We start from the raw sequence: 17,286 nt of genomic DNA on the forward strand, positions 1-17,286 counted from the left end.
GCCTGCTCTCCTTCACCGCTCTTTCTGTCTCTGTCGGACCCTCTTCCCACTCTCCAGAGACAAAGAATCCTCTCCCATTCAGTCCTAAGCCCACTCTCACTCCTTCCTTCACGTCATCATATATTCATTCTGCTTCTGTCTGTCACCTCGATGGGACTTGAGTGTGTCTCCAAACCTAACTTCCTGAGCCCAGTTGCTAAGCACCTGCCAGGCTTCTCTCCATGGGATGTCCCATCCCCTACACCAGCTTCTCCTTCCTTCTCCCATTTCCACAAATATTGTCTTCTCCCTGGGCAATAGAGCTTGAACCACAGTGATGTTTTGACTCCACTTTTGTCTTTTATCTTCTGCCTCCTATTGGATATGAGCACAGTTTTGATTCTACTTTCATGAGACAGCATATCCATCTCCCCCCAACTGTTCTAATTACTTTTGCTGTCACTCTAATTTATTAATTGGTTTAAAAGTACTTATTGAGCACCTAACTATTCGTGAGGCATTATGATAGGAGCTGGGGGTGTGACTTTTTTCTGAAAATAGTATTCAGTCAGCAGAAAGACACTGAGGTAATTGATGCGATGAAGTTACTGATGCAGTAAACCCTTAAATCTGCCAGGGATGTCAGGGATGACTGGAGATGCTGTCTAAACAGGAGCTTGAAGGATGAGTAGGAAGAGATTTCAGATAGAACAGCTGTGCTGGAGCAAAGAGGGTCTGAGGGACCATGGTATATTTAGTGGACGGCAGCTAGTTGCCTGCCACTGGAGCATGGAGGGTAGGGAGTAAGAGGTGGGAGAGAAAACTCAATGACAGGCAGAAGCCAGACCATGAAGGGCCTCACATCCTGTGCAGAGAGTTTTGATTTTTATCTCCTAGGTGGTGGTAGGGGTGTGAGGTGAGGGAAATCTGAGCAGCATGATCATATTGAACATGAGGACTGGTGGCGATGAGGAGGTGAGGGGAGAATTGGCATAGGGCTGGGCCCTTAGGAGGTGCTCCATTAATTGCTGCATTTAGGGGTGAGGATGGGATGGTAAGAGGGCAATGGTAAAGGGAAGAGTATTGGAATTAATGGTGAGAAGTTATAAGGACCTGGTCTAATTTGTGGCAATGAGGGTGGCAGATGGGACAGCTAAGAGACATGTAGGAGGTGAGATCTGAGACTTAGGGATTTAACTGGAGGAAGAGGAAATGCAAGTGGAATGTAGGAGGACTCCGTTTTTCTGGTTTGACTGCATGAGTAATATGCTCCCTTAGTGCAGCAGAGAAACAGGAAAGACCATAGGCTAGCACAGATGGACATTAGGACAAGTCACAAGGAGTTTGGAAAATTGATGTGACACTGAGGTGAAAGGTTCGGGAAGGCAGTCAGAAATACAGGCCTGAAGCTCAACACAGGGGTCTGGGCATTAGCTATATGTGGGCAGAGAAAGAATTATGTGTGTTACAGAAAATTTGAAAAATATAGAGAAATTTGAAGAAATCACCCATAATTGTACCACATAAAAAGGAAAAATTATTTTTGATGGAGGAGAGTGCATCTCAAATATTCCTTTTTTTTTTTTTTTTTTTAAGATTTTATTTATTCATGAGAGACAGAGGCAGAGACACAGGCAGAGGGAGAAGCAGGCTCCCTGTAGGCTCCCTACAGGGAGCCCAATGCTGGACTCGTTCCCAGGACCCCAGGATCATGCCCTGAGCCAAAGTCAGATGCTCAACCGCTGAGCCACCCAGGTGCTCCTCAGATATTCATATTGAAGGTGAAAGAGCTGATGGTCCTTACTGCTGGCCTAGAATTATAGCACTTCTAAACTAGGCTTCCCACACTGAATCTCTTCTTCTAACGTATCCTTTCTACTAGAGTCAGCAAACTTTTTCTATAAAGGGCCAAACAGTACATATTGTAGGCTTTTGCAGTACATATTGTAGGCTTTTGCAGGTTCTATGTAGTCTCCATCACATATTCTTTATTTTTTTTATTATCCTTTAAACATGTAAAAATCATGCTTAGCTTGTGGGCTGTACACAAATAGGCCACAGGCCAGATGTGGCCCATCAGCCATGGTTTGTGAACACCTACTTTATACCACTGCCAGATTAACCCTCCTAAAATGCATCTCTGATCATATCACTTCTCTGTCTACTTTTTAGTTGTTTATTTTAGCTCACCAAATAAAAGTCAAATATTTTAGTCTGGCACCTGAAGTGCCCTCCAGATTGGTCCTAGCATACTGTCTGAGCACATCTCACAGTATTTTCTAATACACCCTAATGCTTTTGCATTTTTATGCTTTGTCCTGTTTTCTTCACACTTGTTAAAATCCTAGCCATTTTTCAGGATCAGCATAACTACTGCTTTCTAATAAAGCCTTCTTTTCCCCACTACGTGGTTTCTCCTTGGAACTCTGCAAGTCATCTCAGCAGATGCTTCTCTCAACTTGTGTATTGCCTTCTACTAGATACTTGTAACTTCACTTTTAGTTTATAAGGCAAAGGGTACTGTCTCAAATGAGAGAGAGCTCTTCATTGCATAGGTCTCTTAGCACAGTGCCAAACCCATAGTAGGTGTTCCGTAAATATTTGCTGAGCAGCATGTCATGGAGATAAAAACCATGAGAAACAATGAGAAGAAAATACGAGGGAAATCTTGTTAATAAATTTTGAACAGTAACATCATCCAGTAACGTGTACAGCAAGGCTCTGTTGCATTCTTATCCTAATGTGGGCTTTCTTTGATGGAGAACATAATTGGACTATTTGCATAGTGGCTTAGTTGATGTAAGATTGATGGTATTCAGTACATCTCTGTTTTGCTTAAAGATACTTCTTTTTTTTTTTATAATAGTCCAAAGAAAAATTGATTAACAGCTTAAAGGAAGGCTCTGGTTTTGAAGGCCTTGATAGCAGTACTGCTAACAGCATGGAGCTAGAAGAACTCCGGCACGAAAAGGAAATGCAGAAGGAGGAAATACAGAAGCTGATGGGTCAGATACATCAGCTGAGATCTGAATTACAGGTAAGATTCAGTACAGCTCGGCTGCACAGCCAGCACTTACCCCAGTTATTGGCAGGTGAGAGGCTGCAGAGTGTATTTTGGAGGAAGGATATTAGTTGAGGCAGTGTGTGGAACTGGTGTGGGAATAGTGGTCACCTCGAGGAAGTGCATCTATGGCGATAGGTTTCCTGTCTGTGAGAGACGGACTGTGAAATTGTGGGGATCACAAACATAGGTACTAGGTTTGTTCATTAAACAAATTCTTACCGTATGCCCACCGTGTGCCAGGCATCTTGTAAGCTTGGAGTTATAGCAAGGAACCAGACAGAATCTTCCTATTTATGGATCTTACAATCTAGTGATTGAAACACAAATTAGATTTGGGCTTGTCTATAAAACTGGGATATTTTCTGATATTGGAATGAATACTGGGACAGTCCCTTAATTATGGTTTCATGAATGATTAGTCTTATGATACATAGTTTATGTGTAATTGCTATTTTTAATCCAAAATAAATTGGACCTTTCGTTTAGATTAAACATGGAGTCTTTGATGTAAATACCATAGAAGGAGTCTCTGAGAATGAGAAAAGATAAAGTACAGGCTAACAAGTCTTCTTGAAAGGGGGGAAAAAAACATTTATCAAAGAGTAGTCATCCATGCATTTACTCAGCAAATTATTGCTTCATAAGATGTGTGTGACAAAGTAAAGTGTGGAAGTTGCAAGGATAGAGGTTCTTATCTAGAGTGTGGGCTTGAATATCAGATTTGGAAAGAAGTCCCATCTTTGGAACTTAGTAGACGTGTTACCTGCATGAGATACCTCACCTCACTGAGCCTTGGTTTCTGATCCGTAAAGTGAAGATAAACACAGGTTCTTTTGAGGATAGGGGATATGTGTAAAAGGGCCTAGCATTATTCCTGACATGTGTTAGGTCCTCAACAAATAGTAGCTAATGTTCTTTCTAGATTTCTTTCTTTTTGGCTAAGTAGAAGAGCTGGTGCTGTCATCCTCATAGTCTGTATAGTAGGATTTCTTTTCTTTCCTTTTCTTTTTTAAAGATTTTACTTATTTACTCATGAGAGATACAGACTGAGAGAGAGAGGCAGAGACACAGGCAGAGGGAGAAGCAGGCTCCATGCCCAATGTGGGACTCGATCCTAGGACCCCAGTCGGGGGTCATGCCCTGAGCCAAAGGTAGATGCTGAACCACTGAGGCACACAGGTGCCCCCAGCATTTTTTTTTTTCTAATAATTAAGTTTGAATTCCAAAGAATTCAGTCTTGTGAACTTAGAAACTAAGTAGATGCTAATCCTGTTCATACCTTGTCTTATTAATACATATATTTGGGGTGAGATTATGAAAAATATGACTAGTTTTATTTAATATTCTTACCTCATGGGATCCCTGGGTGGCTCAGCGGTTTGATGCCTGCCTTCAGCCCAGGGCATGATCCTGGAGACCTGGGATTGAGTCCCATGTTGGGCTCTCTGCATGGGGCCTGCTTCTCCCTCAGCCTGTGTCTCTGCCTCTCTCTCTCTGTGTTTCTCATGAATAAATAAATAAAATCTTAAAAATAATAATAATAATATTCTTACCTCAGCATCATTGATATTGACTATTTATTTTTCATGAAGTTTATAAAATCCATAGTAAGGAGTATAGTATATCTAGCAAAATGAGAGAATTGTTAATCTCTGTTATAGCTAAGCACTTACTTGCCAGGCATTGCACTAAGCTCTCAGCATATGGCCTTCGTTTACTCCTTTTTGTAATCCAGTAAGGGAGATGGTATAGTCTCATTTTATAGTTTGAAGAAATTCTGTCACAGAGAAGGAAAGTAGCTTCCTATAACTAGTAAAGTAGCAAAGTCAGGATTAGAACTTTAGTCTGATTCCAGAATATGTGGGGTTTTGGGGGGGCGGGGGGTTGAGGGTTTTTTTTTTTTTTTCAGATCTTGTGTACTTAACCATTGCTCATACTGCTCACCTCTCAAGAATTCATCTGATTAAGTCAAATTGATGACAAAGACTAGTTTACCTACTACTGACCCTGAAAACTCGAGGATTGGGGAAAATAATTGTACTTATTGCTGCCTTCCTCTAAATCCACAAAGTTGTGTGACTGTAGATACCACACTGGTATTATTATCTGGGAGTATCATTAATCTCTTCTTTTCGAACAGTATGTGAAGTGCCAGAATTTGCATAGATGAGTATAAAACAGCGCACCAAAAGATAAAAAAGTGAATTAAGATGCTGATTTTAATATCTTAGAGTACTGTATGGATGGATATACATGCTTAACCCATAGAAAGGTTAAATATAGAAACCTAGAGTTATGTTCTTTGCCGCAAGTAGATTTCTTTTTTTTTTTTCTTTTTTACTAGATTTCATAGCAAGTCTGGGAAGTGGTTTTTGAGTTTGAAGAAGTGAGAATAATGACACTAAGTGAAGGAGTAAGAAATAGAGAAAGATTAGAAAATGACAATAAAGCCAAAAAAATGAAATAATAAGCTAACCTCCGATGACATGAGAGAGAAATTATATTCCTACTGACAATACATACACAAAAACTAACTATAACCTGCAATTCCAGGGGCTGGATGCAGTGAAGTTCTTTTTGATGTTATGTTTCTGTTCCTTTGGAAATTGTTAGCTTTTGGATAGAGCTGCAGTCTCCCAGTGAGCTACTGTCAGCTCATCCTCATTCAACCATATGGTTCATGTGCTGTGGTAGCTGTAGTATCTGTTGGCTTCTCTCCCTATTTGTCATTATTGTACTGCAGAGCATCAGCATATGTGCTCCTTTCAGACTGAGACCGTGTCTCGCTCATCTTTATCCCTCTAGTGCCTGCTGAGCCCGGTTCAGGGCACTTAGTGATTACTTGATAAATGTTGAAACGAAGAGGTAATTCTTGCGTTCACATAGAAGGCTCATTGTTTTAGGATATGGAAGTGCAGCAGGTTAGTGAAGCAGAATCAGCAAGAGAACAGTTACAAGATCTGCAAGACCAAATAGCTGGACAGAAAGCATCTAAACAAGAACTGGAGGCAGAATTGGAGCGACAAAAGCAGGTAAATATTTTAGATGGATGGTTAAGATGCTTCACTGGCAGTCCTAGGAGGAGACTCTCCAGTGAAGCAACTTACTGAAATTCTTACAGAATGGGCATAGAGTTAGACCTTTTAGTTCCCTCCTGTCTTGTTACTATCCACCCTTCTCACTGTCTGTTTATGTAACAGTTGAAAAATAGAGCCACAGAATGGTTATGGGATTTGTCTAATCTCACACAGCTAGAAAATAGAACCCAGAATGCCTCTCCCACAGTTCTTTCTTCTCCTTGTCTGTGTTTCGTTTTATCTCCTTGTCATGCTGTGTATGTATAGGATACCTAAAAAAAAAAAAAAAAAAAAAAAAAAAATCAGTCTATTTTCACATTTTATTACATTTGTATTTTCTAGGAACAGCAGTAATGTTAACAGAAATATAAATACAACATTAGTGCCAAAATTAGATTACTCTTTCTGTTTGGAAAGAAATATTTATAGACTCTTCTTACAAATCATGTTTAAAAATACATTTCTTTGTTCAGTTAGGAGTTGTCTGTTCCACAAGCCAAATTCTTTTACTTTAGTATATTTATATAATAATTTCCTCGTTAAAACAGTTAAACATGCTTGCATCCACATTTTCAGAACAAGATGCTGTATCTAATGTTGATAACATCTATAATTTCCTGAATAATGACAGTTATAGGTACTTAGTATACATTATTTTATGTTCACGATAAAAATCTATATTCTCTTTTACAGAAAATCATTCTTACAGTTATCAGTGCATCACCTATAACATTTCCAGCTTTGGAAGATTCTTTAAATCTTTTTTTTATTAGGATTTATCATTTCTGAAACTGATTCTATTCTCAGAAATGTCTGTTTTTTATTATGAAGGTATGACTTATATCTGTTACTGAGTAGTAAGAAAAAAAACTGATCGAGTGGCAACCTGCAGAGTACATCATAGGCGGCTGTCTTAGGTAATTTAGTTATAAAATTGGCTGTCCTTTCAGAAATTGCGTTTTAATTTATTCAAGGAGCTATTACGTATTGAAAGGCAAAAATTTGATGTTCTTGATGGTTAATGAGATAATTTTCATTTTATTATGGCAGATGGTCTTACCATATCTGCTGCCAATGCCCAGTTTTAAAATGATAGAATTAAGAAGAGGCAAATGCGGCTGAATATAGCTCTAGGCTATTTATTTAGTCATTAGACATCCTAGGTATAAGTGCTTAATCTAGGGATTAAATAGTCCTGTAGTGTTCCTTATTAATTTAAGTAATTTCAGCCTTAAATTTTGTGTTAGCCTAAAGCCTAAAAGAAATCATGCAGATCTTCTAGTAAATTACAGTTCTCCTACCCCAATTGCTGCCTCATTTTCTCTGTTCTCACTTATCTCCGTTTTTTTCATCTGTGAAATGAGCATGTTGAACTAGTGTTCTAAAGTAGTCTAGCAATTTGGTTCTGTCTCCTGTTTACTTTTTAATGTAGCCCCTTTACTTACTTTGTGTGCACAGTTAAGCATAATGCTTTTGAAGGTTCTTAGTTATTCCTTCTTCCCTGGCATGTGCTCTGCTCTTAAATTCTGACTGACACCGACTCATCCTATCCATTGTACAAACCAGCAGCACATTCATACAGTTCTTAATGAATCCAGAGGTATTTTTTTTTCTCCTTTATTGATAGAGTAAAACAGGTTCATGATATTGTCTGATACAAATAAGCACATGAAGAGCTACTCAGCATCATTAATCATTAGAGGAATGTAAATTGAAACCATAGTGAGATACCGATACATCCCCATAGAATAGTACTACTTAACCGAGCCTGACAATTCCAGATGTTGGGAAGGATGTGGATAGAACTAGAACTCTTTCATACTGCCGTGGGAATGCCAAATGGTGCAGGTATTTTGAAAACTGTTTAGAAAACAATTTGGCAGGTTTTTTCCATTTAAGTTAGACATAACATGTACATGATCCAGCAGTTCTAGTCCTACATATTTGCCCAAGAAAAATGAAGACCTATGACCATGGAAAGACTTGATACATAATGTTGGAGTACTATTTGTCAGACCCACCCAAGTCTTTTCACGTGTTCATTCAGTATAGATGCGGCACACGTTGGCTGGGTCCCTCCGGTGTGTCAGGAACTGTTTTAGGTATTGGGGATGAAGTAGGGAACACTGATTTAGCTTCTGTTTATTCATGTCTCACTTTGTAGGAATTCCACTACATAGAAGAAGATCTGTATCGAACAAAGAACACATTGCAAAGCAGGATTAAAGATCGAGAAGAAGAAATTCAAAAACTTCGGAATCAGGTATGAAAGAGTGTTCACAGTTTGGGAAAAGATACCATAGAAAAGCTAATTTTTTTTAAGGATACAAAAAGACCTTCTTTTCCCATATTTTCACCTGAGTTCTGCTGTTGCAACAGTGAGATAGTATTTTCAGTCTGATACAGAATTTTCATCTAATGCCATTTGAATCTGCGTTTGCTGTTTTCTGTGGCTTGCTTCATCTAGAAGGGTCTTGAAGCCAGAGTCATCTGAGGACATGGGACTTAACCCAGATTTTCATATCTTATAATTTCAGTTGTGGTTGTGCTGATTACCAGTTTTATAATTATTGTTTCTCTTTCCTAAGAAAAATCCAATGATAAATCTTCCTATTAACAATTGATAGGTCTTTGGTAAAGTCACCAAGACCCCCTCCCCTTTTTTTTTAAGATTCTGTTTATTCATTCATGATAGACACAGAAAGAGAGAGGCAGAGACACAGGCAGAGGAAGAAGCAGGCTCCCTGAATGGAGCCCAATGCAGGACTCGATCCTGGAACTCCAGGATCACACCCTGAGCCACCCACGCATCCCCTAAGACCTCTTTTTAACTCTGAAAATGTAAAACATAGGAAATGACATGTGCCACCACCCAGATTTACCAATGCTTATCGTTAACTGTGACAAAACCATGCATTCACTTACCATGTAACTCTAGCTTGTCCTTTTCTCCATTATGTTCACATTGTCCTTAATCCCTTATATTTATTGGCTCAACAAATAAGGGAGCTTATTGATCATTTAAATAATTTATGTAAGGATTGATTCTTCATTTTTTAGTTAGCTAATGACTTAGTTTGAACATAAAAAGTCAAATAATTTTAGTTTTTAAATTGTCAGACTTCATAGTAATCCATAATTCAAAAAATTTAATTTCTGTAGGAGTTGGGAACATCTGATTTCAGTGTTCATTCTTCCCTCACCTACCTTTGCGAAGTGCTTACAAGTGGTAAAATGACTTGCTAGCAGAAAATTAAAAGAAGAGAGCATTAACACATCAGCTGGTTTAATCCTTAAACTTCCTTGTGTTTATTAAATGTTTTTTGAGCTACTACTAAGCCTAAGATGTTGTGCTATTTTTGTTAATTAAGAATTAATCTTAGGGGAACATCTCTTAAAGATTTTTTATCTAAGTAGAACAGAGGAAAATCTTTGTCTCATAAAAGGAAGTTGATTTATACTATTTTGAAAAGAGATGAGCATCTTAATACATTGCCAAAAAAAAAAATCCATAAACAAGTGGCCAAATAAGCATATAAGTAGATGCTCAAAATCATCAATCCTTAGAGGAATGCAAATTAAAACCTCAGTGGGATATAGCACTACACTTATACTAGAATATAGTAGTATCCCTAAATATCACATACAGAGAGGCATAGCAATTTGTCTGAAGTCAGATAGCTAGAACACTGCAGAGCAGAGGTGAAAACCTCAGGTTGTGGTCTTTGCTGTGCACCACAACTGCTGAGTTATGGAGGGTTTTGAATCCAGGTCAAGCCATTCAGACTGTCCTGTGGATCAATGCCTTCAAATATCTTTGGCCATGATGCCACAGTAAGAAGTAAAGAATACTTTGTGTCTCAGTATTCACATGTACTTACAAATACAACACTAAGGGGTTTCACAAAACAGTACTCTTACATAGTACATGCTGTACTCTCTGTTCCATTCTATTTTATTACTATTTTAAAATATGGATTGTGATTCGCCAAATTGATTCTCTGGCCCATTAATAGTTTGAAAATCTCTTCTGTAGGAGTATAGGAATCACCACAGAGTTTTGAGAAATTGATGAATGCCACGCTTTACCTGTGGGAACATAGATTCTATGGCTTTTGTTTTATGTAATAACTTTATGAACACTTTGCCTTTCAGCTTACTAATAAAACTTTAAGCAACAGCAGTCAGTCTGAGTTAGAAAACCGGCTCCATCAGCTAACAGAGACTCTCATCCAGAAGCAGACCATGCTGGAGAGTCTCAGCACAGAGAAAAACTCTCTGGTTTTCCAGTTGGAGCGCCTCGAGCAGCAGGTGAACTCTGCCAGCGGAAGTAACAGTAACGGGTCTTCCATTAATATGTCTGCAGTTGACAGTGGCGAAGGTAACAAAAAAAGGAATTTTCTAAGGAACATTACATTGCCTTAATTTCTAACTTTGCTAATTCAGGCATGACTTTGAAAAGTTACAGAAAGACCATTTTTATTTGAAAAAAAGCTCCCTTCAGCAAAGCATGGCTTTTCTCTGATATGAGGCCTGAGCCATACACGGTTTGACATGATCATTAGCAAATAGGATAGTGGACTGATTAATAATACCCCTCATTAGTATGGGAGTTGGAGAAGGGAGGTCCAAGGAATAATGATCCTATTGAAATACAAAGGGTATGCCACCAGCTTGATGACAAGGCAGATGATTTGGCAGAGAGGGGCTTTCAGGAAACTTAAAGGAAGATTTGTTTTAATAATCTTCTAGTCCATAATTATGAATTTTAAAGCTAATACTTAGTCATATATCTGTGCTCTATAATTTCAATAGAGAAATCTATAGATTCCTAAAGTACATAATCAAGAAGGATGCTAAAGACTTCAGTATAAGCTTCAACAGATCAGGTTTTTTAATCTTAGAGTTTCATAAAGTCTACAAAGTAGTCCAGCAAATCTCTCAGTTCCTTGGCTTTAATAACATGGTTGCTGTGAAAAGAAATATCCAAAAAAGGATATTATGAAATCATCCAAATATTTTCTTACCCTAGATAACATTTTGGAATATCTTCTCTCAGACTTTTTTGTTTGTTTATATTATCTGTTTTATTGGTTTTTAACTTTTTTTTCATATAAATCCATTTTTTTTAAAGTTTGTTTATTTATTTGAGGGGGGAGGGGCAGAGAGAAGGAGAAAGAGGGAGAGAATCTCCATCATACTCCCCAGTGAGCACAGAACCCGATGAGGGCTTCAACTCACAACCCTGAGATCATGACCTGAGCCAAAAATCAAGAGCCAAGACACTTAACTGAGCAACTCAGACGCCCCTAGAGCTTACTTTAAAAAAAAAAAAAAAAAAAAAAAATCTAATCTCTGATGCTAGCGAAACAGAAAAGACAAAATAGCCCAGAAAGGATTCTAATTAATATATAAGAATTAAATATACAATAATTTGTCAGAAATCAGTGAATGATGGTGGTGCTAAACTAGCTGATGAGCTGGGGGGGATTTGTTTAATGTTAAACCTTCATTTGCACACAAAATTAATCCCTATTAAAAATTAAATATTAAAACATGGAAAAATTATAAATTAATATTTATAATATTTCTGATTAGAAAAATGTTCAATAGTAAACACACCAAAGAAGGCAAAATAAAGCACTTTATTAAAGCCGCAAAGGAGGTAAAATGATGACAGACTAGAAGGAGTCTGCAGGTATAGTTTCCAGGCAAAGAGAAGAGCAGGTGCAAAGGTCCTAAGGTAGGAGCAGTCCTGGCACGATGTAGGAACAGCAAGGAGGCAAGTACAGCTAGACAAGACTGAGTAAGGGGAATTCAGAGACTTTGGAGGAACTATTTAGGCCTGTATAGGGACTTTTACTCTGAATAAAGTATGAAGCCACTGAAGGACCTTGAGGAGGTGATTGATATGACTGCATTTTAAATGCAAAATGCCTCTGGAGTGGAGGTGAGGATGAGAGAGGAGCTGTTGGATTCATGTGTGTGAGGGATGATGGCAGTTAAAACCAGAGTGGGGCTTGGTGAGCAGTTATTTTAAAGATAAGCAGGCAGATTGAATGTGGAGTTTGAGAGAAAGAAAAGAGTCGAGGGTTTTGGCCTCGACATGGCTGATGGAACCATGTTGTCATGTACTGAGATAGGGAAGCTGGCAGGGTGAGTAGGTTGGCAGGGAGGTAGGAAGTCAGAATCATGGTTTGGGGCATGCTGAGCTTGAGATGATGTGAGACATCCAGATAGAAACAAAACAGATGAGTCTGGAGCTGGTGATCTGGGCTGGAGATAACGAACCTGGGAGTCATCAGCTTTGGAGAAAGGGTGTCTGGCCTCACTCTCGCTAGCACAGAAAGAAAGTGCTCATTAGTGTCGACTCTCAGCAACACTTGGTATTTGTAAACTTTAATTTTTGCTGACCTCATGGAGAAATAATGTTTTTAGTTTTTTAATTTTTTATGGATATGGAAGTTTAAGTATTTTATATAATCAAATTTATCTGTCTTTTCTTTATGGTTTTGCCTTCTTTGAATATAATGCTTAGAAAATTGGCCTTAAGATTAATTTCTTCCATACAAATGGAAGAATATTTTGTAATACAAAATACAATATATATTCAACTATAATTTTGTTAGGATGTTGCTTTTGATGTTTGTGCATTAATTCATTATTTTCTTGCTTAAACAGGCACACGACTCCGAAATGTTCCTGTTCTTTTTAATGATACAGAAATGAATTTGGCAGGAATGTATGGAAAAGTCCGAAAAGCTGCTAGTTCAATTGACCAGTTTAGGTAAGTAAGCAAATGCAGTACTGATGAGGAATGGATCATCGGCTCTTTCTGTGCTATTTTCCGGTGGCTCCAGTCACAGCCCCATCAAGCAGAGCTGATACCTAAAGTGACATTTACCCTACTTCCTCTCTCAATATTTCAATCTCATGAGATTGCTTTTTGCAGTCTTCCAGTGCCTGTGTTTTATTAAAGATGATTAACCCTGATCATTTAATTCTTTCAGTAGTAAACTCTTACTAAATTTCATTGAGAAAACCTCTAGCTCATGTAAATGCATCCATTGGAATCTTTTCTTTCATTACTTTATCATGTGAGAATAAAAGATGCCCCTGTGTCTAAGTGAGCTCTGCTCATTTTAATATAGACATTATATCTACTACATAAGCAATGTTACATGTTACTGTTACATGTATATTTACATGTTACATGTTACTGTATATTTGTGATTTCTTTATACTAACAGACATGCACCTTATAAAGAAAATGTTTTAACTATATGGTATGCCTTGATAAACTTTATGTTTAAGTAACCCACTAAACTCTTTTGCCTCTTAGTGTTTATAACTAAACACAATTATAATGAATTGTTGCAAATAATCCTACCTTTTTGTGTCAGAATAGAACTATGGTGTTAAAAGTCAAGAGGATGATTTTTAAGGTCCTTGAGGCCACAGATGAGCCAAAGACAGCATAGTCGTTATGTCCAGATTATTAAGCACATTTATTTCAACTATTCATTTATTCAACATATGTAATAATTTTTAGAGAAACTAGATACACAAGGCATTATGCTAATGGCAGTAAAAGCAGCAGAAAGGCCTAGAAGAAAGGTGTATTTGCCTATATGGGTATCCATCTTGACAGGGAAAAAAATGTTGCAGAGCAGCGTGAGTAGTAAGGTCTGGACATCGTATTGCTTCTCACAGTTACTTCAGTTAAGTGTTTGCTGAATTTCTACAGTTTTGTGCTGTTAGAAGCTGTGTCCACGTACCAGCCTCCAGATGAGCTCTTTGCAAGTATTAACCAACCAGACTCTTTCCTATTCACATGTTGATGTTTGCCTTAACTCTTGTAACTTCTTTGGTCTCTAAAAGCAGAGTTATTTAGAGAGGGACCAAATTTGCCTCCTGTAGTTGTAGCTGAAGAATTAAAAGAAATACTGTACTTAACAGTCAAGCACAAACCATAAAGTATTTGCTTACTATGATGTTTCTATATGGTTATTTCAAGTACTCATTTAACAGTCTACCTTAAAATGATTTTTCTTTTACTGTGGCCACATAGTTTAAATGAGAGAAATCCAAAAAAGAGAAAAGAAAAATGAGAGAAATCCTAAAGAGCATCATTAGCTGTTGCCATAGGAGGATGTGCTTGAGTGTAACTGTCTCCTCTTCCCCCGCCTCCCCATTTGTGCAGCATCCGCCTGGGAATTTTTCTCCGAAGATATCCCATAGCGCGAGTGTTTGTCATTATATATATGGTAAGTACACTTACTTGAAAAAATAAGGCTGCGCTTGATTTTTAAAAAGTGTTTTTTTCCAGCTGCTGCTCATTTTGACTAAAAGTCCAGCAATTAGTTTTGAAAGAAAATAGAACTCATTTTTGGTCATTTAAAATTTTTTTTCTTCAAGGATGCAAGTAGAGTTACAATTCATTACATGTAAAATATAAATTTTTCAAAGGCTTGTCCTGCAATAAAATTACCTGTAGTAAAACAAAACAAAACAAAAAACACAAAAAAACCTGTAGTGCAGTTGAATAGTTACCTCTACTTCTGAGCTCCTCTAATGACCACAATGCAGTGCAAAACGATTTCATTTTTATCTTGATGTGAACTTTCTTTGATTATTTTCATATGTTTTGCTTTATTTTCTGGAAGAATCTCAAGGTTGATTTCCATTCTTTCAGATTTCTTAGCTGTAATACAGTAGTCACCATGGTTTGGGATACTGTTTCATGTGTCCTATGACCCTAAAAAGCCCTCTGTTCTGAGTGAGGATGTCTAAGAGTAGTTGAGTTCAATTAAGACAAGCAGTCTTCCTGAAAAAGAAAAAAACGCTTCCTTAGAAATTTCTCTGTGATCCACTAGAGGGAAGAGTTACTCCTTTGAATAAAAAGTTTTTAAGAAGTGAGGAATGGAGAGAAGGAAAGAAAAAAATTGAATGGCATCAGTAAGGACTTAGAATAGGCCCAGCCAGGCTGATTCCCTGGTGTTGGAGATTATAAAGAACACCTGTACCACACGTCAGCACGAGATGTGAGGCACTTAGGAACCTCACATGAAGTCAACACTGCCATGAGGGAAATAGGGGAAATTCATTACTGTAGGTCCTGTGCTAGACCCTAAATCAGCCTCTGAAGCCTGACACATGATTTCTGTCATGAATGTCTTCCCATCTCCTCTTCACCTAATCATGGCTAAACCCTTTTGGAAAACACCAACCATACAACCATGACTGTTCTAAAAAAGCCTTTGCAACCACCTTCATATATATCTAGCAGTTTTATTTATTTATTCATGAGAAACACAAAGAGGGGCAGAGAGAAGCATACTGAGCCTGATTGTGGGACTCGAACCCAGGACTCCAGGATCACAGCCTGAGCCAAAGTCAGACGCTCAACCGCTCAGCCACCCAGGCGTTTTATCTAGCAGTTTTAATCATGGCACCTGCTCTGCATTATAATCACCTGATCAGTTATTTATGTGCATCCGTGCATACACTGTGACTTGCTAACAATTTTGATAATTCTTTTTTTTTTTTTTAGATAGTTTTTTTTTAATTTTTATTTATTTATGATAGTCACAGAGAGAGAGAGAGGCAGAGACACAGGCGGAGGGAGAAGCAGGCTCCATGCACCGGGAGCCCGATGTGGGATTTGATCCCAGGTCTCCAGGATCGCGCCCTGGGCCAAAGGCAGGCGCCAAACCGCTGCGCCACCCAGGGATCCCAATTTTGATAATTCTTAACTGAGAATTCTGTGGCTGGCAAAACTTATCCTCCATTGCACTTAGCTCATTTGTTTCCATATTTGTTTCTTCATTATTTATCCAGTAGACATGTATTGGGCCCCTGCAATATTGCAGACCCAGGGCTAGCCACAGGAATGCAAAGACAAGACATGGTTCCTGCCCTCAGTGCACTACACAGCGGGCCTTTGGTGAAGATTGATTTTTTGGCTAATCTGTAAATTGTTTTCTCTTTCTTTAGGCTTTGCTTCACCTCTGGGTCATGATCGTTCTATTGACTTATACACCAGAAATGCACCATGACCAACCACATGGCAAATGAACTGAACCCAGTTGTTTCAGTGGTTTGTTGTCTTTTTTCAAACTTGGGATCTGCAAAAGGACTAGTTGCCTAAAATTGCTGAGGACAGTGCACAAGGTTATTTCATCACTACAAGCTTTTAACTTGTTAAATTATTATACAAGTACTCTGCTACCTAAATCTTCCTCTCATTTCCTTCAAATGGTAAGAGTTTCTAAAACAGACAATAATTTAATAATCTCAGCTCTGCTTTGTCTGAAGTCAGAGGTTCAGTGTATGTTTGTATACACATAAATGTGCTGGGTTTGTTCGCCCCTGTACAGACCATCCTATTAAGTGACATGCATTATGGGTTATAATCAGGGAAACTAATTATTTGGTGATACAAATAAAATTGTTTTCTTTTGCTAATTCAGTCTGCTTTTGTATTTTCATATATTTAGCTTTGCAAATATGGATTTACTTCTTACATGTTAAAGGTTTGATTGGTATAAATTTTCATTTAATACATAAATAAAATTTTTTGTGTTTTTTTTTTTTAATAATAGTTTCTCATCTCCCTTAATTAGGACCTTTCCAAACCAGGCTTTGGTGAGTAGAGCAGGCATGAGCAATGGTGTCACCTGTAAGTGGTTCTTGATGCTCCACACCTGCTCCGTTTGTTCACCCCTTCCTCCCATCCCTGCCGTGCCGGCTTCCTCTGTATTTAGGCACTCATTCACTGTCCTTCTCTTTTCTTTTTCTCTAGCCTATACCCTGGGTTAGCTCAGGACACCCACAGTCCCAGCCTGTAGCATTTAGGAATGAAATCAGTTTTATCAACCTTTGGACTTAACAAACTCCAGCACAAAGACATTATGGAGTTATTATCTGAAAAGAGACATTTTCTTTAAGTTCAATGTAATGTCTCCACATGTCTGAATTCTTATCTGGTCCCTTGGTTACTGGTGGTCTCTCTTCACATGTGATCAATACATGTAGATCTTGGGCAGGGGTGTAGTTCTTCCTGTCAGGAATGTTTTTGAAGAAGTCTGCTGGTGCCTAACTAAAAACCTGATCAGAGTTTCTATGCTTAATGACATGTGCACTATGACTTTAATTGACCTATAG

General features: G+C 38.1%; 1 protein-coding gene across 2 annotated transcripts in view; it reads left to right on the plus strand.

Annotated features, from left to right (window-relative positions):
• GOLGA5 (golgin A5) overlaps nucleotides 1-16,587 on the plus strand; it is a 32,794-nt gene extending 16,207 nt beyond the window's left edge. For both annotated transcript variants that reach the window (XM_072761173.1, XM_025985566.2), the window contains exons 7-13: nucleotides 2,846-3,016; nucleotides 5,947-6,075; nucleotides 8,285-8,383; nucleotides 10,276-10,501; nucleotides 12,802-12,907; nucleotides 14,324-14,387; nucleotides 16,117-16,587. In XM_072761173.1, coding sequence (XP_072617274.1) covers nucleotides 2,846-3,016; nucleotides 5,947-6,075; nucleotides 8,285-8,383; nucleotides 10,276-10,501; nucleotides 12,802-12,907; nucleotides 14,324-14,387; nucleotides 16,117-16,197 — 876 coding nt within the window. In that variant the 3' untranslated portion in view covers nucleotides 16,198-16,587. The remainder of the gene's footprint in view (nucleotides 1-2,845; nucleotides 3,017-5,946; nucleotides 6,076-8,284; nucleotides 8,384-10,275; nucleotides 10,502-12,801; nucleotides 12,908-14,323; nucleotides 14,388-16,116) is intronic.
• Nucleotides 16,588-17,286: the final 699 nt, after the last annotated feature.

Source organism: Vulpes vulpes, chromosome 6 (assembly GCF_048418805.1).
Source record: "Vulpes vulpes isolate BD-2025 chromosome 6, VulVul3, whole genome shotgun sequence".
NCBI lineage: Eukaryota > Metazoa > Chordata > Mammalia > Carnivora > Canidae > Vulpes > Vulpes vulpes.